We start from the raw sequence: 27,694 nt of genomic DNA on the forward strand, positions 1-27,694 counted from the left end.
AAAAAACACAATCAGGGTCTGATTTTTGTGGTGATCAGTGTAAAACCAGGACTACGTCACTGTGGAACTAGGGTGAGATCAAGTATCACTGTTTAACTTTGCTATGGATCTAGTTACAAAATAGATGGGGGAAATCATATGCCCAGTAACCTGTTGTTTTAACACATTCTATTTATAGGAAAATACTTGGCTGATAACTAGTGGAAGCTTATGCAAGTATATGGAAAATCCATATAACCAAGGACTTCTTTATGGAACGGGCTTGAATTACGGTTTAAGGGAAATGAACTAAATCCTGCACTTGGGGACTTATGTTGGAAGTGTCAGCGACTTTCAGCATTTTTTCCTGAGAAGACACCGTCTTGACCAGTCCTACAGTATTTACTTCTAGATGTAACATTGTTAATGGTTTTAAAATGTAATTATTGTATTTGTAAATTGTACTCATTCCAGTAAGGCTGTATTTTGGCAGTTAGACACTTGAGTTTTAGAATTTTACCATTCATGAAATGGATGTAATTTAAACTGTGGTACACAAATTTAATAGTAGTCCTGTTGAATGGCACAATGCTTACAAAGGTAGATTACATTTTGTCAATATATATACGATTTAAATACAATACTGGTAGCTGTTAAAAAGGGGGTGCCTCATGAAAAAAAGAGAGTTAAAGAGAACCTTCAAACTGATTTACTTTTTCTTCAGTCCTTAGTATGTCTTATAATAGTGCTAAATAAAAGGTCTATCTTCATTTGTTTAGCTGGTTTAACTCCAAAAGAATATTTTAATAAATGCTGAGGTTCTAACATATTTTCCCCCAAAAAACCCCAGTCAACCCAAATACTAAAACCCAACGCCCATACTTCTTAAAATGCTTATTTCAAACTTCATAACAAATAATGCAACTTTTCCAAACACTGTCTTCTACTTTTATGGACTCTTGTTTCTTCTCAATATTCTAACACTTCACAAATGTATAGATTCTTAAAGAAGCAGGCAGTTTAAGACTCCGAACCTACAGGAGTCTGTATGTCCACAGATAGTAATTGTATTAAAGGGCACATTTTCAGCAACTGCCTCCCATTTTTGCAATGCTGTTTGTTAGGGAATTTTGGAGCACCCTTTGCAAGATGCTTCACAGACATGTAAGAAAAGTTCCTTGTCTCAATAATTAAGAGCCTAAGCAAGCAAGCAACCCCCCACAAAGATAATTGGAGAAAGAATGCAATATAACCCTACTATGTAGCCCTGATACTGCAATTTTTATCCATAGATCATAAAGTGCTTTGTATAAGTGAAGAAGAATTTAGCTCTATTTTACACATGGAGAAACTGAGGCACTGAACATTTAAGTCCTGGCCAAGGTGACAGAGTTGAGTCAATGGCAGAGTCAGAAATAGAACACAGGTCTCCTAACTCACTGTCTTTTATCTTGTCAGCTGGACAATTTTGTGTTGTGCAAAGACTGAGTAGTTACAATAGTTATATTTCAAATATTTTGAACTGAGAGAGCTAACTCCTGTGTCTGTAGTAGACCAGACCAGTAGAACCAGTAAAACCTTTTAAAGTCCTCCCTCTGCATATTTGTCACACGACTTGTCAGGTCTGTGGTTTTATTTATTTTATATATTTATTTATTTTGGTAATCAGTGTTAAAAAATGCTAGAACTGTAATGTGAGCTAAATTACAATATCATAAAGCGAAACACGAAAATGGGGTTAAGTTAGTTTGGCAGCTAACTGTGCCCATTGTCTATTTTGCGTGCACAATGTACACATTTATACATGCAGATCTTATACCCAGTTTTCTCATTTGCATAAGAAAATAGCTGTACTTGGGGAAAATAGTTGCATGCGTAAAAGTGGGTGTTTAAATTGGAGTCTGTGGCTGAAAATTTGGCCCTATATGTTTCTTCTGAGATTGGCATAGTCAATTTCAATTCCACTATACTACTTTGTGCTTGTGGAACTGAGTTTCATGCATGTAAGGAGAGCAGAATGTCAATCAAGATTTTCTCTGGGGTTCTAAGATGAGAAATTTTTCTTTTGGATGGCAAACTATTTTAAAGAAAACTTCATGAAACTGCAGATTTAACAATGTGCAGTCTAATAGGTGAGCCAATCTTCAGCAGAAAAAGGAGGTTATGTTTGTCTTCACAATTCTCTTGAGTTTTGTCATACTAGAGTGTGATAGAATATTAATTTCACAAATCTTCATCTGCTGTGATAAACCAGGTATCTACATCTTGCTTTTATACTTTGAAAAATCACTGAGTGAGGAACATGTCTCATCTTGGATGAACTGCAAAATTAAAGATGGGCCTGAATCAAGCCCTTGATCCAAACACCCCCAGCTCTAGACAAAGTTGGGATCCAAATGCAATTTACATTTTGTGACACAGACACATTACTGTGTGAAATGCAACTGGAAATTTATTTTTGAGGTAAAATTGGCCTGTCTTAGTCTACTGCTGGTAAACATAGTGATGTCATTTGTGACATTAATGGCTTGTCAGCTGAAATGGTAGAAAGGTAGCTTCTGTCCTGTTTTAATCTAAGAACTGTGCTGTGTGAAAATGAAATATCTGTTCAAAATTAAACATTCAAGTTCTAATGTTGAGGTACACAGAGAACTACAGGAACATCCATTAATAATGATGTATTATAGAAATATGTGTAATACCGAATAATACTAATTTTCAGCCTCTAAATTCATTCCCCATATCATTAGGGTCCCAAAAGTTGCCAGCAACAGACTCAAAAATGTCAATCAAAAATAAAAACATTATTTTCATGTACATGTCCCAGATCATACATATTGATAAGTGCTTATTAGCAGCTGAAATTTTAGTGCTTTTTTTTTTAAAGTGCACCTTTCTTTTAAAATTACCGACAGCAAATAAAGAAACCTGGAAATATTGACACTCTGAGCAGAGTCCTAGATTAATAACTCAAGATATATGTTAAAGATAATCAACTTTTGTTGGTCTGTGCATGTTCGCAAAAAATAAAATGTAACAAGGTAGAGATTAAAATACAATTAAGTTATCAAAATTCATACATCCTCCAAACATTTAAAAATGAACATGGCAGTATTCCTAAACAGGATATTTGCCAGTCTGCTTTGATTTTTTCCCCTGATTGGAAATATGACTGTATTGACTATACAACCAACATCTGTTTGAAATAGGAATTGAATATAGGGCAAGTAATTTAAAAATAAAAACCTACAAGAAAAGAGAAGTTCTTCAAATCAGTTTATGAAATATACAATACATAATTTGCAAACCAAACTGCAAAAATTGTAATCCATACAAAAATGTTTTTTAAAAAATGTAAATATTACTGGTTCCCATGTAACTCACTTTATATTTTATGTTAAGGAGATTTAGAACTTGATAACGACGAACACAAATAGCAGCTTTTTAAAATGTTGCAAAAAAGAACTTGCTCTATTTATACTATAAAATGCCCACTAAAACTAATGTAACTTTTGACAAGAGTACAGTCTGTGTATTGTAGTATGACACACACATCTTCAGTAACTGTACTTAAACTGCATAGCCTCCCTGATGTGAACTGAATATGAATAGACCACAGTCTAGGTACCTGTACACATATACACCTCTACTACATCAAAAGTACAAAAAAAAAGTAGTAAATGCTAGCTCTTTGTGGACAGAGGTTATCCATATATTGTAAACTCAGTTCAGTTCAGGAAAACTCTCATAGAGAGTAGCAGAAGAATCTCCTACATTGACTAAGCTGTGGTGAGGCTAACAGGTCATTTTCACAAAGAAAAACAAGTATGTGCAGTAACCATAACTTTGTTTCAAGAACTCAAAGACTGATTTAACCAAATCTATAGTTACATCCATCACTACAGTTTTCATTATTAAAAAAGAATCATGTAACTAGGGAAGTTCTGTTGAAAAGACCAGTCTTATACGCTGTTCTGCCCGAGCTTACGTTCAGCATATCTCAGATTTTCTGCTCTTTGAGTGTTTTTAGCACTGTGCCAGGCTGTCCAAAATTATATTATTTAGCAATTACATAGTCCTGTCCTTCAAAACCCTTTACCAGCCTCATGTATCTGATTGCCACCCTTTGAGTAAGTGTGCATTTGCACCCTTGTGCGTGCATGGCTAGATACTGGCGAGATAAGCTTTCGACCAAGTGTGTACACATGCAAATTGCATTCATATGTTCAGATGTGAGCAAGCAAAGTATGTAGACAGCAAACTGAGCCCTTAATCACAATTCTCATAATGTGTAGTAGGTAGAAATGCATAGAAATTCTGGGCTAGATGGATACGCTTCAAGTCTTTCCTTCCTTCCATCTGTCTCTCAAGAAAACAAAGGCTCCAGAGTTTTATACATTAGGTCTGTGTTCTGCATCTCTAGTTTATAGCATTAGACTCTCCAGCCTGTTACTCTGCTTTGAGGTGCTCCAGTGGAACAAAGCAGATTTAAACCTGGCTTAACTGTATACTTGAATTCTCCAATGCTCCAAGGCTGCCATAGTGGTACCTAAACCACTCACTTTCCTACCCCACAGTGAAGGAGGCACATAGGCTCAGGATCATCTTGGCTGATCACTACTTGCTAGAACAGACCCTGTGGGCTGTTGGCAACTGATGTAAAATAGAGCAGCCTAAAGTCTGGGGATTGGGGCAAAGTTCCAGGATCAGAGACCCACAGAGATGGCTTATCATCATATTTGCCTACCCATCCTGACTTGCATCAAGCACAGCATGACTGGTTGGAAGGATCTGGGCCAGAGTATCCGAGATCACCAGGTTCCCCCCTGTATTGGCAGCGTAATTGCCAAACGGAGAAATTGTTCAAGAACAGTTTGTCAACTATGTTAAGGACAAACAGGCTTTTCTTCAGCATCACTTACTTGTGTCTTCTTTTTCCATCCAAACAAATTAAACCATTTAGTTTCTTTTGTGAGAAAACTCCATCAATATGTGCCTTCTTACATCCCTGTTAGCGCCTCCTCATCAGGGCCGCCCAGAAGATTTAGGGGGCCTGGGGTCTTCGGCGGCGGGGGGCCCCCACTTCGGTGGTTATTCGGCAGTAGGGGGTCCTTCCTCTCCGGGACCCACTGCCGAAGTGCCCCAAAGACCCGGAGCGGAAGAAGCTCCAGGAGTTTTCCGGTCCCCCTTCGGAGCGAGTGAAGGATCCTGCTCCAGGGGCCCCAAAAAACTCTCGTGGGGGCTCTTGTGGGGCCCGGGACTTGGGGAAAATTGCCCCACTTGCCCACCCCCCGGGCAGCCCTGCTCCTCATAGTGATAGTAAGAGACTAGCGTATAGGTTCAGGTCTTTGTTTGCGATTGCAGTTGACACAACTGGCAGACTTTATTACTCTTCTATCAGTGGGCCTGTTCAGGGTGGAGGAATTTAAATGTGTTAATCATATCTTGATATTTGATGCTTAAGAACACTTCTCCCACAACTTGAGTGTGAGCTGACACTAACAGAAAAGGATGTATGGGCAGCAGTTTTGGAGATATTAGATGCCAATATTGAGCATGAAGGGAGTATAATAGTCCTACCACCTGATTCTCATGTTACATTAGCAGCTAGTGGAAGCTTTCTCTTCATGGCAAGAAACTATACAGTAAGATATGACATTATCTTGCAAAGTCAAAAGAATTCAAAACCACCAAACTCCATCTCAGAAGATGGCGTATAGTTAAGGTATTATTTACATATGTATACCTCTGTTCCATTCAGGAAATACATTCTTTTTGCTACATACAAGATCCCTGGAAGAAGAACATGTGTGAACATAAGATTTGTTTTAAAATAGTGTGATTTAGTTTTCAATAACTAAATAGCATCCACATTTACACAAATTTATTAAAATATGCTCAAGTATAATGTTTTTTCTCTAAAGGTAGGCTGAAGCTGCAAACCTTGACTCTGATTTCAAGTATCCCAGAGTTATTAACTGGGAGTAAAGCTCTTTTAAGTTCAGCAGCACTCGTATCCAGGGTTTGGTTTGGCCCATTGTGAAGATAACGACCATTAGCAAAATTCAGATCTGGATCCAGGTTTGGATTTGGGCCGATCTCTTTGCCTGGTTAAATAAAATAGTTAGCAGAAGTAGACTGTCTTCTTAAAAGGATGTACTCAGCTAGTTGTCACTGTCAGCTTTTTCTTCCATTGTTTCTGATAGCTTGAGCCTGCAAAATCTCAATACAGGCAAGACTCCCATTGAATTGAGCTGGAGTTTTTACCTCCATGATGGCTGCAGACTTGGGTCTTTTAGATGTTAAGAATATTCATTCTTTTCTTTTTCTGTTTGGTAACCATTGTATGTGAATGTGTCATTCCAGAGTTCCCGTTTCCCTTGTATGGTACATAACAGTATCAGAAATGGAGATTTTGCTAGCTAGGAGTTTTTTTTGGTGGTCCCACCTCAAAATGAAGTTTCCATTCAATTTGTAATAACAGAGTTGTGTGGTTTTGTTTTTTTAAATAGAACTGGGTAGCATTCATCATCAGAGTATATGTCTAAGGAAAGCTAAATATTTGGCCTAAACACGTTGACTGTGGGCATACATACTATATCAATTTTCAGCTAGGCTATAGTCCTCCTTATGCAAGTCGTCTTTAGGCCACCTTTATGTTTCCCTTAATAGCTATGTAAAATCATTCTATATTATGAAATACTACCACATAATAAGTACCCGACTTGGTTTTTGATTATTTTTCTTCTAAAGTACCACTTCTTTTCTGTGTAGCTTTTTGTTTTAAGGCTACTTGCCACAAAGCTCCTATTTCTGCTCAGATCCATTAAGGTCCCTTTGTATAACCTATGCAACTTAAATGACACACAAAATATTTGTCCCAGAAGCATAGCCTTGTCGACAGGGAGTTATGTTCAACCAACCAGAAAGTTATTTCAGCCTGCTAGAGACAGGACTGGAAGGGAGTCCCTTCACTCTCTGATAGGGAGTGACATTGCAAAAAAAATTCAGGATTTATTTCCCTTTGCCATCTACTGGTAGGATGATGCAATATTTGCAGTCTGGGCTGGAGAAACTGTCATTAAAAATGTATAACTGAAATTATGTACATCTGCACTTTTGACAATGAAGGTCCAGCTTTTGCTTTGTTTTAAAGTTATCAAAGATAAGTATTAGATATTTATTTTGAACTGCTAGTGTTGAGTTTTAAAAAGTGGTCTCATTTACTCTTGCAGTTTTGTACTCATAAATAATAGTGAGCAGAATTAATTGTAGGTGCACATCATGGCATTTAGGTATTTACATACCCACAAAAATCAAGTTATTGAGTATTGAAATAATATAATTTGGGTTCACAATTTATTGCACCTGCTGTCCTCTAGATAAGCAAAATGGAAGGCTGGCCTGAGACCCTTAAAAGGTTTTGGCCTTAAAGTGAAAAATATATTTTTGGTTTTTTACAATACAGTTGTGGACTAACAAACACCTATTAATAATGGCATTTTGTTGAATTGAAATACTAATGTTAAAGAGCTACACACAAGATGACACCGGTGAATGACACTGTGCAAATGTTTTAACGGTTCTTTCTAAGATCTTTTCAGCATAAGCATAAGCATAATAGGAACAATCACTGCTTAATGTTTTGAACCAAAGACATTTTAAAATGGCTGGATCACAATAAACAGTAATTGTTAGCCTGAGAGGAACAATGTGAAACATCTTTTACTGAATGTTTACAATGCAACATAAAAAGGTAATGATGGTTTTTCTCCGATCTTTCATGCCATTCTCGTTCCTCGCTTTTCTAGCTGCACAGTAACTTGACATTAAGTTGAGTACAGTTCCTGTCTGTATGCACTTCACTGAAAGGTACTCAGAATTCTGCATTTACAGAACTTGAAATAGCTTGAAATTTTCTAAATACAGTACAAAATATTGTCACACTTAAACTTCTGACATGTATTTTGGCATAGACTTAACAGAACCAGTTTGATATATGGAATATAGATTTATTTCCCCAACTCTTATTAATGGCATTTGTTTTTACATAAGATTCTTTGTTTTAAAATCTTCATTTTAAAGCTTACCGTGACCAAAATATATATTATCACACAAAATGCTATTTTCCTGAAAGGAAATTACTCTCTCAAAAGACTTCATTCCAAAACCAGAGTTTTTTTGTTTCCTCGCAAGTTTACTAGGAAGAGAATTTTTGTGGAGTTGGACATCTTTTATGCTAGTCACTATTTTAGTTATTGCACCATTAAACATGGCTAGAAATGAGCAATAGAAATGTTAGGCAGTGGTCTTTCCCTGTGCTATCTTCCCCTTTATCTTTAAGAGTGGGAGTACAGATGTCGCTGCTTGGTCAATTTTTCTTGACAATTTGAAGTATTCGTTTGGTGATGTTATTCAAAGGTTTACATATAAGCAGGATTTCACTACAGGCCAAAAGGTATGTGAAAAGTCAGTCCAGAATCAGCATTTTTAATGAGAGGGTCTAGAATATTATTGATCCTCTGTTAGAAATTAATTTACTTGTTTCTTACAAGTTGCTTGGCAAATCTTTGTGTAAATGAGATATTGAAGTTTAATTCTTAAGCCAAATGTGCACTGTTTAAAACCACATCTTTCTCCCCCACTGTATACCTAAGAAAATAAAAATCTTATAGGCATCTTATAGGAAATCCAAGATTTTCCAAAGATAATGACATCAACCAATTACTTCAGGTCAGAGAAATTCTGTCAAAATGTACATTGTCATTGGGTTGATTGAGTCAAATTAAGATATTACAGTGTAAAGCCCTAACCCTCAAACATTTGTGTGTGTCTCTCCAGTGGAACTTCACACATACTTAACTTTCAGCATGAGTGCAAGTATTTACAGGATTGGACCCTATTTACTAACTCTTATGTTGTTAGTAATGCTCCAAACACCCACACTGAGTCCCAGAAATGAATTGGATTTCCAAGTGTACTACCCTATATATTGTTTTATAAAATACCTTGTGTATAAAATGTTTAAATATGTGGATTAAGCTTCACAAGTATATTTTTAAGATTTAAGTTAAAAAGTTAGTCTGGCCTTTTAGCCTACACATGCAATTAAATATACTGTATCTTTAGTCTATGATGCCCTAGTTACTGCTTAGTCTGTGATGAAAACTTTGCTGCTTACCTAATGTTCTCAGAGAAAAACTGTAAAAGATACAAAGATTTGTTGCATTTGACACATTGCAGCAAAGCTTTGTATTTGACCACTGGTAATATGAATGTGTTGTATTGACTTGTTGAGGATAATCATGAAACAACATATTTTAAATGTTACTTGCCTTATAGATTAGGATACAAATATGTGGATATCATTTTTGTAAATAATGTTTTTTATAAATGTCTTTCCTTCATATCTCCCAATGACCCATTTCACAAAATCATGAATATGCAATTATTTACCATATAGACTATTACAACAAAAAAGGTCCCAATTTCAGAACAAAGTTTATTGATTCTATACATAAGAACAAAATTAAGTACCTGATTCAGTTGTAATTTAAATGTGATTTTTTTTTCTTGAAAATAAATGAAAAACATTAAAATACTCTTTTTCGTTTTGGATCAGTTTCCAAATGTAGTATTTGCAATGTTATTACCACAAGTTTAAACATATGACAATGAATCAGAATTGTCTGCTGTTATCCTGGGCACCATAAATGAGTAATGCTTTCCCCTGTCAAAACATTTATATGGTTTTATTTTAGTCACTTTTGCCAATTTAGTGCTGAAGAAAGGTAAGGGTCCCTGGCACTGCCCTGTGTTTTACATATATTATAGGTAGTGATCATGCAATCAGGTGTGTGAGATAGTTTTTGGTAATGTACTGTTTGTTAATAGTAATGTATATGTAGCATTTATAAATGTTGAACATTTATCATATGTATGTGGACTTGATTTTGAGGCAAATGTGTCACTAATGTGTAAATAACTTGTATTTGGAAAGGATATTAAGGTGTTTATATTATGGATAAGGCTATGTTTTAGTCATGGGCAGTAAATAAAAAAAACTCTGCTCTGCCTCTGCCAAGAGCACCAGCTCCACAGCTCCCATTGACCGGGCACCATGGCCAATGGGAAGCTTGTGGCTGGTGCCTGCAGGCAGAAACCGTGCGCAGAGCTGCCTAGTCACACCTCCACCCTGGACCTGAGGGAGGGGGATGTTGCCACTTCTAGGGAGCCCCTCCAAGGTAAACGCCACCCAGACCCCTCACCCTTTCCCGTGCCCCAACCTGGTCCTCTCCCACACCCAAACTCCTGCTGTTTCTGGGGGAGGAGGGCACGATGACCCGAGATTATCCCAGTGCAACTGACCCGGGGGCTGTCTGAGCTGCTCAGATGGCCTCTGGGGCAGGCATATGAGATGCCGCAGAAGTCACAGAGGTCACAGAATCTGTGAGTTCTGTGACAAACTTGCAGCCTTAATCATGAAGCAATGACTCCATAGTTAAGGTTGAATTTTGCACTTAACAGAGACTGAGTCCCTCAAAATACAGCATGTCCTCCTTCCCCCCCGGCCCCCACAAAATACAGCACTTACTCTTTGAGTACAAAATGAATTTTCTTCTCAGAATTCACAAACAACTCAACTAGTTTTAGGAATTAAAATGATTTAAAAATAGATCCTTCATGAAATTTATCACCCAGCATCAGAGCAATTTTTCCCATAGTGCTCTCAGTAACACAATAACACACTCTTCCCTCAATCTTTCCATGTAGTTCAAACTCATTGGAAACTTGTACATAGGCTACATTTGAATAATTTGTTTAAGGTTATTGGGGGGGAAATGACTATTCTTCATAACTGAAAGTTTCTCCTTCATCAGAGGTTCCTACTCTACTCTTGAAGTGTCCTGCAGCACTTGTAAGGGTAGAGTGCTAGTCTGTGTGGTGTTGGCATATTGGGGCATCACTGAGGGCAGAATTAAGGTTGCAGTGTGGGGGGTGGTATGTATCTATATCATGATTTTCAGTGATATAAGTTTGTTACTTTAACTTATTTCCCAATTTTCAGAAGCTTAAGTTTAGCCATTCCCCACATTCTGGAAGAGAACAAGGCAGCACTGGGCAACCTTAACTCTGTGTTAATGATGTTTCTGGACCATTAATTTCCTTGGTTTTGTTTTTTAAATATTTTCTCAGCACTCTCCTATTCCGCAGGCCAACTCTGCCCCTAAACTCCCTCAGGCTCCTGGGCAATTATTACTCCAGCCAGAGAATGCACTTGGCTGGAGTAGTCTCCTCATTGCCTGTCCAACTTTTTCCTGCACTGCTCTGACCTCCCCTTTATCACTGGAACAGCAGCAGTGGCGGAAATGGGAGACCTGGAGCCCCCTCCATCAAATTAGTGGAGCAGTGTCATAAGTAGATAGGTAAGGGTTAATGTTTCTTTTACCTGAGAAGGGTGAACAAAGGGAACCAAACACCTGACCAGAGGACCAATCAGAAAACTGGATTTTTTAAAAGTCAGGGGCGGGAATTGGGGACTCGGGGTCTTTTGTTTCCCCGGCTGTGGTGAGAGCACCTTTCCTTCTATCTCGCAAGCTTCTTTCTAATCTTCTGTTACCAAGTGTAAGTACAAAGGAAAGCAATAGGTTGATATTGTAAGTTGTATTTACATGGTGTAATTTGCTGGACTGGTTTAACTTGGCTATTTTTAATCAGACTGTGTATTCCTAATTCTTATAAGCAAGAGCCTGTAATTGACATCTTAATGCAGTGGGTTATATTTTTCTGTATTTTCTTTCTTTTTATATAAAGTTTCTTTTAAACCTTGTGTTGAGGTTTTTGGTTTTTCTCCTGGTGAGGCTACAGGAAAGGGAGGTGGAAAATCTCTTTATCTTAGCTTTACTAGGTTTGAATGCATTGCCTCAGGGGGAGGGTGATTTCCCTCTTTGTTTGCCTTCAAGGAGTTAAGTACTGCACCAGGGAGAAGCTGCTGGGAGCAGATAACGAGGAGACAAGGGGAAGGAGCTTGTTTTCCCATTTGAGATAGGGAGACCCAGGGGTTCTGGGTTCTTGGGGGTCCCCCAGGGAAAGGTTGGGGTGACTCGGGGTGACCAGGAGCCCTAAAATCCTGGTTGGTGGCAGCGAGATCAGAGCCAAGCTGGGTATAAGCTTGGGGAGAGTTTTATGTAAGCACCCAGATTTTTGGACGCTAAGGTCCAGATTTGAGACAGAAGCTTACCACAAGCAGGCATGGAGATGAACTGTTAGGGATGAGGGGTATTTGTAGGAAAAGGCAGAAGGGAAGGGCAGGAGGGCACAGATGACTCCACTTCCTCTCCCCCAGCCAGTATGTCATTGCAGGGGAAGTGCTCTTCCTTCCCTCTGATGTCACTGCTTCTGAGCTCCCACAGCGTAAAAGGGCCCTTTGATGATGATCTGAAAAAATGACATTTTTTAAAACCTAGCTCTTCATTAAAGCTCTAGTCATCGAACAGGATTTCTGAAATTCCTTATATTATTGAGGATCATCATCTACGGTTGTACTGCCCTCTCAGAACTCAGCATCTGTGCCAGCATACAGCACTGAGGGGCAAAAGTTGACAAAAGGGCAGCAATACCCTCCTATAACCTTCCAAACCCCCTTTACTGTTGCAATGCCCCCATACTTCCTTCACTGCTCTAATTCCTCTGCCATGTCCATTGCTTATGACCACTCCATATCCACTGCTGCTGTGAACCCATTTACCCCCTGCCTGGTAAAGTTGGAAGGGTCATGGGGAGGAGGAAATTTGGTGGTGCAGTGAGGAGTTCATGTATCAGCTAGACCCAGGACTGTCTGGCCTTGTAGGTGGAGAAGAGGCTCTGCACTTCACTTTCAGCACAGGAAGCTCAGGGAGTTATGAAATAGACCATTAATTTCAAAGAGATATTCTCAGCTTAATGAGAACAATGCAACTGGGGTACTAAGGCTTTTGTAGTGCAATGAGTTTTTAAATAGTTCTAAACTGGTCCTTGTTACTGTTCAATAGTTGATCTTGGGGCAGTCCATGCTATTAATTTCACACTTGAAAATTAGATTGAGCTAGCTGCATCTATACTAGGTTAGGTCAAACTAACTACAGAGCTCAAGGTGTGAAATTTTTCATGGCCTAGGTCCATCTAATTTTTAAGTGTCAAACAGTTTATAGGTTTTTTTTTCCCCCTAGCTCTGCACCAAAAAAGTTGTAAGAATCTGAAAATCTTATAAGAGCATCTTATTTTAGGGGTGATTGAACAAATGACCCCAACTCATCAGTACACACCCCTCATTAGGAATACTACTTTTCAGGTGCAGTTTATTAAAATCAACTCCTTAGTGGGAGACTATATCTGAGGAACCCCTTAATAGACCCCCACTGACTTTTGTACCTTTAACACGACCCCATGACAATTTTTTTATAGTGTTTGCCATTTCCTTCAGACCCCTTTTTACAGAAACTAGTGATGTGAGGGAAGAAACTGATGTCTGAAATTTTTGTTTTGTGTAGCTAGAATGAATTATGGAAGGAAACTGAAATTCGTTTTACATTCCACAATAAACTTAAGTTACTGCTTTGACTGACAACAGTATCCTAGCTCAGTATTAGTCAAGGCTGCTGGCTCCTATAGTCTTTCAGCTTCCTTCCATTTAATGTTAGATTCTTTGACAGGCCTTCTTCATGCATAAAGATTTTACTTTAGATTTTAGAGCACTTTTGTATCGGCTCTTAAACCAGAAAAAGCTTTGCTCTCTCAGGGCAAAACTTGCAAAAGATGCTCTTGGGGAATAGCAGGCAGACAGCAAATAATAATTCATAAAGCAATTAACTGTTACTTGTAAAAATTAAAACTTTGGACTCAAAGAGCATGTTTGCTGTAGTTTGGGGGAGGGTGTGTTTTATTTTTCATACATAGCAAAGAAGTTGAAGCTCTGCTACCTTCAGCATGGAGAGCTGTAACATATATATAATTTACATGTGTGGTGAATGGGGGTGGGAAGCATGAGATTGTAGTTAAAGTTGTTATATGTAAAGAAGATGGCGCAGCAGTAGGGCAGTCTTCAGGGCAGCTCTTCCACCACCTCACCCAAACTGCAGGCTAAGGCCTGGTCTACACTACACACAGTAACCTAAGGTAGCTTACACTGACCTAATTACATTAGTGTATACACTACAGCCTTGCTCCAGAGGATATACAGGACCTACACCACCACCACTAACCCCACCTCCACCAGAGGCTTGTAGCAGCAATCAAATACTTGTGTCAAGGTCCAAATGTCTTGGGCAAGGTCTAGACTCCCCAGTAGATAATACAAAGATGTGGGGGTCCATTCAAGAGCATCTGGCTGCGGGCTGCCTACTGACCACACCTGTGGTGCCACCAGGCTGGTCCTGTTTCTGAGGCAGCGGCACGAGCCTGAGCCCCTCGACCTGCTCCGCGCAGAGCGGTGTCTTACAGCGGGAAAGGCAGGCAAGGAGCCCGCCAGGAACAGCACCGCTGCCCCTGCTAGGGCTCCGCGGCCGCCTTTCCGCGCCCGACAGAGCCTCTCTCCGACGGCTTTGCCGTGCTCAGGGCCGGCTGGTCCCAGCCAACCCCTGAACGAGCGTAGCCCGGGCTGGAGTCCTGCCGGCTGCTAGGCGGCCCCGCAGCCTGTGGCGAGAAACGGGAGGAGAGACGGAGCGGGGCAGGGCCTAGTGTTCCAAAGGGCCGTTGGCAGAACGCGCCTCGCGCGTGGCTGGGCGCTCACGGTCCCTTGACCCCCGCGAAAATTCCCAGGCCAGCCCCGCCCGAGAGGGGAGGAGGCGGGGGTAGCGCCGCGGGGACGTCAAGCCAGCAGCCCCGCCCCCGCTCCCGGCCGCCATCCAATCAGAGGCGGAAGGGGACGAGCCGAGCCGGCCCGGGTAGAACCCGGCTCCCGCACGTTGCCTCCGCCCCGCGGGAGCCCCTCTTCGCGCCGTCTGGGCTGGGCCCGGGATGGGAGCCGCCCTCGGCAGAGGAGGCCCCGCAGGGGGGCTTGTTTGGCCGTAACCCTGGAAACCAGCAGCGGCCGCGGCTTCTTTGGCAAGCGGCACTTCGGCTGCGGGTGGGGGTGAGTGCGGGGCTGGGTCGGGGGCGGTTCGGCGGCGGGGAGCTGGAGATGTTGTGGGGGGTGTCGGGTGGGAAGCAGGGTAATGGGACTGGGCTGCCCCAGAGCTCCACTCTGTCTGCTCTGTATCCTTAAGGGACCCGTGCTCGCCATCTAGAATCATGGCTGATGCTTCTGCAGCCCTTTTCGCCCCCGAGAGCTGGCCACACTGTGCCTGGAGTAGCCCTGGGCTGCGCTTTGCAGCAGCGGCGGGATTAGCGTGGCCTGAGTGGAATGTGGTGTGTCCCGACAACAGACCGGACCACACCAGAGGCTTTCAAAGGTGGCGCTGCTGTGAAGACTGTATGTAAAAAGAGACCTCTTCTTACTCAGTAGTTCTCCCCTTCGTGTGTCAGTCACTCACCTCTGCTGACTGTACTGACGAAAATGTTACTACTTTTTACTCCAGTTAGTCCCGCGAGATGATAAAGTGTTCGTAAGCGATCCTTAACTATAGCGTGGCTATTGCTACACAAAGATGGGTCTAGACCATCTTAATTCTGCTGCTAAAATCCTTTCCATGCCAGTTTTTTTCCTGCAAACTCAAAACGGGTATTATTTTGTAGTCCATTATCAGAGGAGTGGCCGTCTTAGTCTGGATCTGTAAAAGCAACAGAGAGTCCTGTGATACCTCATAGACTAACAGACGTATTGGAGCATGAGCTTTTGTGGGTGAATACCCACTTCGTCGGATGCTCCGACATGCATCCGACGAAGTGAGTATTCACCCAGGAAAGCTCATACTCCAATACGTCTGTTAGTCTGTGAGGTGCCGCAGGACTCTTTGTTGACTTTGTAGTCAATGATGTCCCAGTTCAGTTGTTTCTGATTGGGTATGTGGAACAAACTTTAGGCCAAGGATTATTAGTTCGCTGTAGTATTGTAAAATCTCCTTTGGACCAATTAGTTTTCAGTAGAGCACATACCTCCATATACTTGATTTGCTAAAATAGTTATATTGTTACTACTGCCACCTGTATGTTTCAGGGTCTCTATCATACCATATAAATTCTCAGGTTTAATAGACATGTCGGACATAGCTAAGGATAAGGCAGCACGCCTGTTAAAGAAAAGAGGCAGCGTATCCTCTCTGAGCAGTCATGAAGTCAGAGTAAAAGAAATCCTTGGAAAAAACAAAGAGTAAGTAGTTTTTCTAATTTGGATTATAAAATAATGTAAATATATCAGGAAAATGTTGCACTGAGAAATAAAAAAAGGTAATGGATGCAGGGATGTTTTGAATCTAACTCCTGTTTCTGAAGCATTATGAGAGAGCTTCTTTGCAAATAATTACAAAGGAAAAATATCTGGGATTTCACTCTTCTGATTATTCCTTCCAGTGTGTTCTGAGCACCGCTTCTGTTTTCAAAACTAATGTGCATTTAAGAGAGAGAACATTTTGAATTTGCTGGCTGTGATGGGTTGAGTAAAGCAAACCAATCATTTTTTAAACATTAATTTGGTTTTACTATAGCAAACACAGTAATGAAGACGAGAATTTAGAATGGATTTGGAATGCAGTGTTTCTTCAGTCACTTTCATAAATGCATAGTTGATGGCTGCCATGTTGGAGTTTGAATATCTCGATCCCACTCCTCCACCATCCTACATAAAATTAAGTAGTTGACCACCTAGCTGCTTCTAAATTCTGGCCTTCATTGGTGTATTTCTGTTCTAGTAAAACCAAAATTAAAGTTTAAAAGTGATCATTTTGCTTTCCTCTGCTCAACCCCATGCAGTTAGAAAATTCAATTTTTTTTCTTAAATGCATATTAATTTCCAAAACAGAAGCTCTGTTTAGAAGGCAGTTTGGCAAATTAATGCATTATGTCCTTTGAAAATAGTTAGCTTGACAAGGAAGAGCAGATATTTTGTTTCCACTACTCTTTAGTGTTTAACTGGGTGTAATGATGTGTCCGACTGAGTTGCAGCATATTTCTTTAGCACCTAATGTCCTGAGAAAAGACATTCTTAACTGATCCCATTTTGACATAAACAAGTCCAAAAATTATCTTAACATTTTCTGAGAGAAAGAGAGCCATGTTTTTGCACCATCTAAAATTTTGAATCTATTTTTATCAACATAGTTTTCAATGTACACTAGTTTATACAGTCAATTTTTGAATTATTTTAGCTCCATGAGTACAGTGTCTTATATGGATGAACCTGGCCATGATATTCCTCGTCTTGCTGTTCAGTTGGAGAACACTTATCAGCTGGGTATGGAACACTTCCTCCTCCATCTCACACTCAAAAAAATAAGCTCAATACAGGTGATTGGGTGAAATTTAATGGTCTGTGATGTATTTGTTAAATTAATTGCTCTAATGATCCCTTCTGGTCTTAAACTCTATGGATCCAAAATGTAAACTGCATAACTCAGATATTGCCTAAATCGAGAAACAGTCAAAATGTAGTCAGTTTTGAAAAGAATTGAAAACTACTGTCATTTCTATTAATACATTTGCCCTTGAGTCCTCTTGACCAGTTTTTCAATCACCTCTCCCTGTTTAAAAAAAAAAAACAACACATCACACCTCTCCGTGTTGCTGTGTAAGAAAACCTACAGGGGAAACACTGAAACAGACTTGATGCCAAATTGCAGTTCAGTGCATCAAGTTATCAAATTAACAATTTAAAATTCAGAGAAAAATGTTTTTCTCTAAACTTTCAGTTATTATAATATTAGGTGCCATCTGTAACAATGGTAAGTTGAAAATGTTCAGGGAGAAGTGGGATTTTGAAGTTGATAGTATCTCTTTAAGATAACTGTTTTATCAAGAGTGCTTCTCTTAATTTGTAGACTAGGAGGCATAGTAGTCTATCTGTTTGGTTTATTTATATTGAGGTAATACTCAGGGCCACTCTGTAGTAGGTACTGTACAAACTCATAACAAAAACTGTCCCTGCCCCAAATTGTTATGGTCATGATGGCTCCTGATAAAATAGCTTTATCATAATAAGAGTCTTGGCACAAGAGAATATTGAGGATCAACATTTGTCTTAATTTAGAATCGAAAACCGCATGATGTATATTGTGACTGAAAACAAAATTTAGGTGTCTAAAGTTTGGCGTGTGTAAGGTGCTACTAATCCAGATAATAGCAAGAGAAGGAGTTTATCCTTTTTGGCAAAAGGTGTAGGAGCAATCCATTTACAGCATGGTAGATGCATAAAGCTTGTCCACTTCATGTCCTTAGAGCTAGGTGGGAAACAGTTTTCCCATCCCAGTAAAATATTGGAGATTAAAAAAAAAAAATCCTATTTTGAATTGGGACAAAAATTTGCAACCTTGAAAACTTTTGTGAACTGACAAACCAAAAAAGATTTCAGTTTGGGTCAAAATTTTGTTTTGATAATTTCAAATTGTTTCAGTTAAATTTCAGCCATTTTTCATTTTTAATCCTTTACTTTTTTTTTAAATTGCCATCCATCAGCTCAACAGCAATGATGAGCCAAATGAAGTCTTTCCTCCACTTTCTATCTTGAACAAAGCTATGAAGCTGGAACATCTTTAAACATTTTTGTTCTGTCATTCTTCACCACATTTATCTAATGCATCCTCTGTCTTCCTATTTCTAGTTCCATGCACTCTGGTATTGATTGCCATGTATGGTATCCTTTCTGAGTCCATTCTTGATATGTGTGCAAACCATCACTGTTGTCTTTCTTGAGTCTTCTATAAGTGTATTACACCTCTACCCCGATATAACGCGGCCCTCGGGAGCCAAAAAACCTCATTGTGTTATAGGTAAGGCCACATTATATCAGGGTAGGGAAGAACCGCTCCCTGCCCAAGCTCACCTCCACCTCCTCCCTGAGCGTACCGCCACCGCTCCGCTTCTCCCTCCCTCCCAGGCTTGCTGCGCCAATCAGCTGTTTGGCGCGGAAACATGGGAGGGAGGAGAAGCGGAGCTGCAGCACGCTCGTGGGAGGTGGAGGAATTCGCGTTATATCGGACCGCAGTATATTGGGGTAGAGGTGTATATCTTGCCCTAGCTGTTTTCTTCTCTTTTCATTTTTCTTCTGCAGTCTTGAAGCTCCGTATTCCCCTCAGCCAGTTCATTTCAGCAGTGTAAAATCTTTCGTCCTTCTGATTTCCTCATACTAGCATTCCAATCTGTATAGCAAGTATCAGCATGACAATTGTCTCATATATGTTGATTTTTATTCTTATCAAAATGTCTTTAGCCTTCCAGATCTTGCAGTTTTTCAAATGCAGTAGCGGCTAGTCCAATTCTTGTTTTTTATGTCATCTTCACAATTCTGATTCTTTGATACTCTTTCCCATTCTGCCTTGTCAATTATTCTCTGTAAATCCTCCTTAGTCAATTCTGGGAGGTCCATGTCATCTCTGAATCTAAGATTCCTCTCTTTTCATCTCTCAGTGCTACAGGCTTTACTGCTTCCAGTACCAAGTAAAACAAATCTGGTGATAGCATGCACTCCACTGTTGTGCTGAACCATTCCATCAGTTTCTTGTCTACTCTCACTGCACTCATTGATTTGCTGTAGATATTTTTCTATCTGCTTGATCAATTTTTGGGGGCTGCTATACGTTGTCATAACTTGCCATAACCCTTTCTGCTAAATGAAAAGCCTCTTTGAAGTCTATAGAGTTGTAGTAACAGGTTCGGTTGTGTTCTGTGCATGTCTTTTGATATTTATTTTATCACAAATAACTGATCTGTTGCACTTCGGTCTGGTCTAAATCCAGCTTGCTCCTTTGCAGGTGCCATTTCCTCTTCATTCTCTTCTGCAGCCTCTTGGTAAATGCTATCTCTGGTGCTATTTTACTGTAACTAACTTAAATTTCTAAATGAAATGTTTCGAAACAGGAAACTGCAGTCTTTCATTTCCAACAGTTTAAAACGGAACATTTGATCCATTTTGAAACTTAGTGTCAGGGTGGATTTAAATCACGAGTCATGAAGATTTGATTTAATCATGGATTTCTACATAAAGTGCATTCTTGTTGGTTGTTATAACCTTAAAACATATTCTTCACAACTCAGAGATAGATGTAGGTTTCATTTTTAGAAGGTACACGCTATACATCTTTAAAGTGATTGATTGATTTTGAAAACTTTTCAGATTAGTTTTACAGCTATATCAGAAAATGAATGATTGTTCGGTTATTTCATTTACAAAGGTAATTGAAGCAGATATTTATGAAGTTATTGGGAGGTGAACTATCTCCAATTCAATAGGTTAATCATTAATATTTGGAGGATTTTCTTGTCGTGCTGTATTAGGAGGGGAACATCACCAGACAGACATTTAAATTGTTTTATTCAACTAAAACAACAGCATTATGTGTTCTGGATTTTTTTCAACAGCAAACATATAATATTCTAACAAAAAAAACATATGAATTTTTGAATTTAGTTAAACATTCAAGTTTTTTTAAAATCGGTTTCTTTTTGTTAACATTGTTTTTTAACTTAAATAGTTAAAAAATATTTTAAAAAAAATTTTAATTGACTATGTCAGCCAGGCCAACATGAGAAACTTAAAATATTGACTTCTGCAGCTAACGCAGTCGTCTTCAGCTTCATTTTCCTGTTTGTTCATAATCTGGAAAAGAAAAACAAGCTTTCCTGCTTTTTCAGGTCCCAAATGATTTCTCAATTTGGAATGAATTAATCCAAAGGAAGAAAATATTCTTTCTACACCGGCAGAAGAAGCTACTGGTGTATAAGTGAGATTATCACTTCAACAGTCTCTGAATCCAAGTGCTTAAGTGACTTCTGCCAGTTCACTGGTGTTACTTTCTTTAAAACATCATCAGCAAACATATATTTCTTGAACGGTTCTTATTCTCAAACTGGGTCTCTTTTGCAGCCTGCTGCCATTACAGGTTTTCCCTTCTAGTGAGAGAATGGCATGGTGGATTTCCTACCCTCAGAAAGACCTCAAAATTTCTGAGATATGCTGCTCAAACAGTTTCACTTCTGTTTCTACTGCCTGTCCCTCCCTTCTCACGTTTATCTCCAGACTTCTTCTCCTTGTCTAGATCTGTTCTGCCCTCAACCATCTTATATTCATTGAACTTTCTGAAACTTTGCACTTTTAAAGTGAGGTAAGGGATTGACTCTGTGTACACAAATTTTCGGAGGGACAATAGGGTTGAGGTCTGTTATTTCTCACCTCTATGTATTATTTATTTCGTTATTTAAAAACATTTTTGCTGTTAACAGGCATGTTCTCTCTGGAGAGACAAATCCACCGTTTGAGAACTGCAAAACTAAGCATCTCTAATGGTATTTTCTAGACTGAGCACTGAATCCGATTGGGTAGATAGAAAGATTCACCTAAATAATCTATACAGAAGCCCCTGGAACCCCATAAGACTGGGTCCCTAATCCGTGAGTTATTGGAACTCATTTACAAAACTGTTCTTAAACATTACATGAATATATTGTCTCATACTATAGAATTAGAATTTATAATCCCTATTCCATGATGAGATATCTTTGAGCTACAATATATCTTGCTTGATTAAAATTATCTTTAGGCAGGTGTTTTCATCAAAAAGCATTTTATCAAAAAAAACCCCGATTTTAAATTAAAATCTGTTTTGTTTTTTATTTTTTTTAAATCATTGGTTTTTATCCACCCTGCTTATTGTTCGAGTCAAGAAACTTATTGAAACTGACCTTTTCCTGCAAACAGTTTTAGTGAGGACTATCAACATTTTTCAATGGGAAAATGGTTTGCTGAAAAATTCCTGACTAGCTGTACATGGCCCACTTGTAGATCTTGCAAATTGTCTTCCAGTCTTTTTTTTTACTGACACTTGTGCATAAGAATGTACTTAGAATACTTTATAGGATCAAACAAGTGTATGTTTCTGCCACATAACTGCCTGATCCGCGACCGTTTTTCCAAGGAGATGATAGAATATGCTTGAATTTTGAGGCAAATGAGGAAGGAAATAATCCAGCTGCTTCCAGTACTTTGAAGTGTATTACATCCATATTCAGTAGATTTCAGCATGCAAGAGGTATAACAACCTGCAGGTATTTTTCTTATAGGTATTTTTTGTCTGCTCCTTAGTTGGTTAATGATCAAAAAACACTCAGATACTATGGAAAAGAGGCTAAAAAAAAACTTAGATCAAAATAAACCCCAAAAGAAATTGTGGGGTGAGGGGTGACAAGGTTATTGTAGGGGGAGTTGCAGTACTGCTACCCTTACATCTGCGCTGCTGCTGGTGGCAGCACTTCCTCCAGAGCTGGGCAGCTGGCCAGGGGTCCAGTTCTGAAGGCAGAGCCACCAGCAGCAGCAGTGGAGAAATGAGGATGGCATGGTATGGTACTGCCACCCTTACTTTTGCACTGCTGCCTGTAGAGCTAGACCCTTAATCAGCAGCCACCACTCTCTGGCTGCCCAGCTCTGAAGGCAGTGCAGAAGTAAGGGTTGGCAATACCATGACCCTCCTAAAATACCGTTCTGACCCCCACCCTCCACAATTCCCTTTTTGGGTAAGGACCCCCAATTTAAGAAACGCTGGTCTCCCCTGTGAAATTTGTATAGTATAGGGTAAAAGCACACAAAAGACCAAATTTTACTGGGGGAGACCAGATTGCACGGTCAGTGACGTATTTTTCATGGCTGTGAATTTGGTAGGGCTCTCGTCATAGCATTTGTTTCAAGTGATTGTTAGCAGATCACAGCTAGCCATATATTTACTCTCCAATTAGAGTGGTAGCCATGTTAGTCTGTTCACCTGCACATCTACCAATGTGTGATATATGCCATCGTGTGCCAGCAATGCCCCTCTGCCATATACATTGGCCAAACTGGACAGTCTCTGCGCAAAAGAATAAATGGACACAAATCAGACGTCAAGAATTATAATATTCAAAAACCTGTCGGAGAACACTTCAGCCTCCCTGTACACTCAATTATAGACCTAAAAGTGGCTATTCAATGAAAAAAAATTCAAAAACAAACTCCAACTAAAACTGCAAAACTGGAATTAATTTGCAAACTGGATACTGTCAAATTAGGCCTGAATAAAGACTGGGCATGGATGAGTCATTACACAAACTAAAAACTATTTCCTCATGCTAATTTCCCCGCCTACTGTTACTCACTTGTCAGCTTTTTGAAATGGGCCACCCTAATTACCACTACAAAAGTGATTTTTCCTTCTGCTGCTAATAGCCCATTTTAATTGATTTGTCTCGTTAGAATTGGTAAGGCAACCCCCATCTTTTCATGTTCTCTGTGTGTGTGTGTGTGTGTATATAAATAAAAAATAATCTTCCTACTGTATTTTCCACTCCATGCATCTGATAAAGTGGGTTTTAGCCCACAAAAGCTTATGCCAAAATAAATTTGTTAGTTTTTAAGGTGCCACAAGTACCTGTACTCCTCATTCTTTCTCCAATTAGACAGTTCAACTGATCTCTTACATGATTGTCATTCTTGTTTTACATGTCAGTTTAGTTTTCTGGTAAAAATTCTGGAGGAGAATGGGAATTTTTAATGAGATTCCTTGTTTGCTCTCAAAGTGCTACAAACCTTAACTTGTTTATACTTAATTTCCTGGTAAATCCATTACAAACTTGTTAAAGAGAAAAAATATGAATTTGAAGGTGCTTTATTTTCCAGTAATAAAAATCACTCTCTGTTTAATTTGTGGGTGAATTAATGTTTTTGAAATAAAATATTATAATAGCATTGGCTAGAACCAGAGATGCTGTGCAAGGTTAAACGAAGCACCTCAGTCCTGATCTTTAGCATTCCTCCTGTTTCAGTTGTGGGTCTCTTTTAAATAGACTTAAATCCATACCAAAATGTGTGATAGCTTTATAATTTGAGATCAGAGAATTATTTTTAGTTTTCACCTGATCCAGAATTTGAATTCAGAAAGAGAGAGAGAGAGAAAACTAGTGTACTAGTTCACTGTTCTAGTTAGCTCCCTTTCATTGGTCATTTTGATTAGTAGGGTTAAAAGAGCAGTTTACAATGTGTTCAGTTATTTTCAACATGGATTTATAAATTAAAGGATTATAAAATATCTACATATACCAGGTCCTGCAAAACGTTTTCCAGTGATCACAGTAAATAATATTTTGAAGGACGTGCTGACTAATTATCTTCAAGAAGAAAAATATGAAGCGGAGCTATGCAGACAAATGACAAAGACCATCTCTGAGGTATAAAAAATAAATTATTAGTACAATTAGGCTTTCGGAGTAAATGATGGGTCAGATTCACCCCCTTCTCAAATCCATGCACTGAGGGGTCTTTCATGCGCAACCTCCCCACTTTCTCTGGTGGACCCTTTTCTGTATGTCTGGGGTATGCATTGGGGAGGGGAATGTGACTTGTCAGGCTTGTGGCAAGTGAGTGAGCCAGAAACTGCACATCATCCTTCCTCTGGTCCTCAAAATTTACCCAGAAAATGGAACAGTCCCAGACTGTAGTAACTTTTGTGCATAGCCCCTGGGATGGTCACAGGGACTACTGTGACCAATGGGACATGGTTCCATTGACCTTGTCCTCCCAAGGAACCATATGAGTGGACATTAGGTGTACCAGAGGCAATGTGAGAGCATAGTGCTAACTCTCCTTCTGTGGATCCCCAGCATCTGCCAGATTTGGGGATAGGCAAATACTGTACCCCTGGCAGGACAATGCCTCAATTTTTTTTCCTTCAAAATCTTCTTTTCTTGGCTTTTCATGTCAGAAGAGACAATATTAGTAAGTAGAATATAGGGCTTAGAGAAACTAAAACGAGTGAACTAAAAGTATAAAGTTAAAATCTGTTAAATCCCTGTGTGGATGCTCTCATTTACAAGCTAGGGGGCCTCAGTTCACTGAACTTAATCCTCCAGAAACATCCAGAATAGCCCCTCAAGAAACTTAGGCTTTTGTGCTGTCGCACATTCTGCTTGGTAACATGCAAGTCTTCAGTAGTTTGTAATAGAGTGAAACTTGGGCATCATCAACAGATTTTTTTGTTGAGAAAGAATGGCATATGCAACTTATTCTTTTACCAAAGATGGGTCTGTAAGGCTAACAGGAGTAAAAGGCAGTAAAAACTTGTGTGTTTGGGTATTTTTGGTTGGTTGGTTTTGTACATTTTAGTCAACGATTGAATACACACATGGAGACGATCGCGTAAGAGTGAAGGTGCCATCTTTTTCATAGACAGTTTTCATATTTGAACTGTTCTGTCTCTAACTATGCAGGAAGATGCCACCACTTTTGTAAATGCAACTCCTGAAATCAATTCTTTGAAGATATGACATTTCCAAGAACTGATATCACTATCATCAGTGTTGAATATACTATTCATTGGTGCTGTAAACTCAGTCTCACATATTCCACCTTCTAGTGGTACTGGAATACCTACAGGATGATGTTGCAAGTCTATGGTTAGGTGATTGCCAACAAGATTCTTGAAAATGTCTAGTAATATTGTACATAACATGTTTATACTACACTGTATCAGTGCAGTGATTTTTACCTGTGAACCTCCTGAACATGTTTTTCTCTTATAGGTTATTAAGGCTCGGGTAAAAGACCTTATGATACCAAGGTACAAAATTATTGTGATTGTGCATATTGGACAACTAAATGAACAGAGCATGAGAATTGGAAGCAGATGCATTTGGGATCCTGCGAATGATACGTTTTCATCGTATGCTTTCAAAAATACCTCATTATTTGCTCTTGCAAATGTCTATGCTGTTTATTTTGAATGAGAAGCTCTAGTTTATCAGTGAAAGAAAAAGATCTAACTTATGTTTATATTGTAGAAAAACTGTTAGAAGATAGTCAGCTTACATTTGTTTTAAAATGGGAGAAATAAGCCTTTCAGTGGTAAATGTAATAATCATGCACACTTAAACCATTTTCTGCTCTTGTTCCTTTCCACAGGAAATTATTCATACTAAAATGACATTGTGCACCTGTTTTTCAGAACCACATATCACTGTATTAGCTTATATCATTGTTATTTGCTCTAATTAAATCCTGGTCCTCAGTTTTAGTCCCCAGTAAAAGGGCTTTGTGCATAAGGCCAAGATGGGATTTGCAGAAGTAAAAAAAATCCTTCCCTTCTGCCCTCATCTTGGAGTTAAAATGTTGGGCAGCTGCACAACATGTCATGAGCTGTGACCAGTACCCTGAAAGGTTTTACAAGTGGGAGATCCACACAACTCATTGTCTTTAACCCTCCTCTGACAGAGGTGCTGTCCATGTCCACCCCCTTCTCACGTGGCATCTCTGGTTCAATTTCCCCAATGGAGTCTTCAGCACATTTTAGTTATGGATGTGGCTTAGGCCTCTTGCCAAGTCACTGAGGAAGATCTACCCCTTCAATGGTAGTAAAGTCCCCAAGTCAAAGTCCAGCGTAAACACAAACCAGAAGAATCTTTGACCTTACCACAAGAGTCTTTGACCTTTTGGGCTCAAATTTCATCCCCCTTCCTTTTGCGCAGATCCCAGCTGTAGCAGCTTGTCTTAACCACCAACAACAGGTTCCAGGTAACATATTAAACTGTCTTTCCTGGTTGGTCCCCAAGTAAGATGGCTTTCTCCTTTTAACTGCCCCCTCCATGCCTGACAGCTCTTGCAGGTGAAGCAGGATGGGGCTAACTGAGTATACCCCATCAGACCTTCTTTCCTTTCCTCCTGCTCCTATTTCCAGTGTTGCAGAACTGCAGATGTCCCACTGCTTGTTTGTTTGTGGGATTTGTTTTGTTTTTGCAATGGGAAGATTTTGGCCCTTAACTAGTAATAATTAAGAGCTATGAGGAAAATCTGGATAAATATCATGACAGGTAACAACAGTTAATTATGTTCAGAAATGTTTTATTGTACAGTAAGAAGCAATGTGTCTAATCTGTGGTATGTATATGAAATTCCGTTTCCATTTTACTTATAATAAAGTAAATTAATTAGTTAAAACTGTACTGTGCAAGAGTTGAACTTCATGTTTTTAGTTAAGGTGGTTTTATTTCTTTATAGTTTCTGGATTAATATAGAAATCCTGTTAAATCTTTGTCTACTCACCTTTATCTTTTAGGTTACGTCTGTACTACAGACTTTACAGTGACACGGCTGTACCACTACAGCCTTGCCGCTGTAAGGTCTCCTGCGTGTAGCCACTCTATGCCGAGGGGAGAGAGCTCTCCTGCTGGCATAATTAAGCCACCCTCAATGAACAGCATTAGCTATGTGGGCAGGAGAGCCTCTCCCACCAACATAGCTTGTCCACAGCACTTTTGCCAGTGAAACTTATGTCAGTCAGGGGTGTGGCTTCTTTTTTTTTTAAAAACCCTGACCGACAAAAATGGTAGCGTAGACAAAGCCTTAGTTTCTTAGAAGGCTTAAATGTGTTATCTGTTCTGCTCCTTGTCATTTTTATACCTACAAGTACGCACCTTGAAAATAGTTGATAAATTATCCAGAAAAGTTGAGATGACGACATTCAGAATAGAAGAGGAAAACACTTTTGTTTAAATAGCATAAGAAATTTGACATATTGCAGATACCATTTTCTTCCCAAACGTATCAAGCGATTTTTAATTGGTACATCAGGGTACC

The 27,694-nt window shown here is 39.4% G+C and overlaps 2 protein-coding genes across 2 annotated transcripts in view; both read left to right on the forward strand.

Annotated features, from left to right (window-relative positions):
• SGIP1 (SH3GL interacting endocytic adaptor 1) overlaps window positions 1-5,202 on the forward strand; it is a 157,183-nt gene extending 151,981 nt beyond the window's left edge. Inside the window, exon 25 of the mRNA XM_032771942.2 lies at window positions 179-5,202. Within this exon, the coding sequence (XP_032627833.1) occupies window positions 179-201 (23 nt within the window). The 3' untranslated portion in view covers window positions 202-5,202. The remainder of the gene's footprint in view (window positions 1-178) is intronic.
• A 9,735-nt stretch (window positions 5,203-14,937) lies between these two features.
• DYNLT5 (dynein light chain Tctex-type family member 5) lies at window positions 14,938-27,030 on the forward strand. The gene is made up of 5 exons (XM_032771965.2): window positions 14,938-15,088; window positions 16,141-16,264; window positions 17,259-17,344; window positions 24,170-24,294; window positions 25,645-27,030. Exons 2-5 carry the CDS (start codon window positions 16,152-16,154, stop codon window positions 25,846-25,848), a joined length of 528 nt encoding a protein of 175 aa, XP_032627856.1. The 5' UTR covers window positions 14,938-15,088; window positions 16,141-16,151; the 3' UTR covers window positions 25,849-27,030.
• Window positions 27,031-27,694: the final 664 nt, after the last annotated feature.

Source organism: Chelonoidis abingdonii, chromosome 7 (genome assembly GCF_003597395.2).
Source record: "Chelonoidis abingdonii isolate Lonesome George chromosome 7, CheloAbing_2.0, whole genome shotgun sequence".
Lineage (NCBI taxonomy): Eukaryota > Metazoa > Chordata > Testudines > Testudinidae > Chelonoidis > Chelonoidis abingdonii.

Excerpts from the sequence above, each read along its gene's own strand:
- DYNLT5 (XM_032771965.2), top strand. The coding sequence starts at position 16,152 with ATGTCGGACATAGCTAAGGATAAGGCAGCACGCCTGTTAAAGAAAAGA. Across the intron at positions 17,345-24,169 it reads GGAGAACACTTATCAGCTGG|GTCCTGCAAAACGTTTTCCA; the intron begins GTATGGAACACT and ends TACATATACCAG. Across the intron at positions 24,295-25,644 it reads TGACAAAGACCATCTCTGAG|GTTATTAAGGCTCGGGTAAA; the intron begins GTATAAAAAATA and ends TTTCTCTTATAG.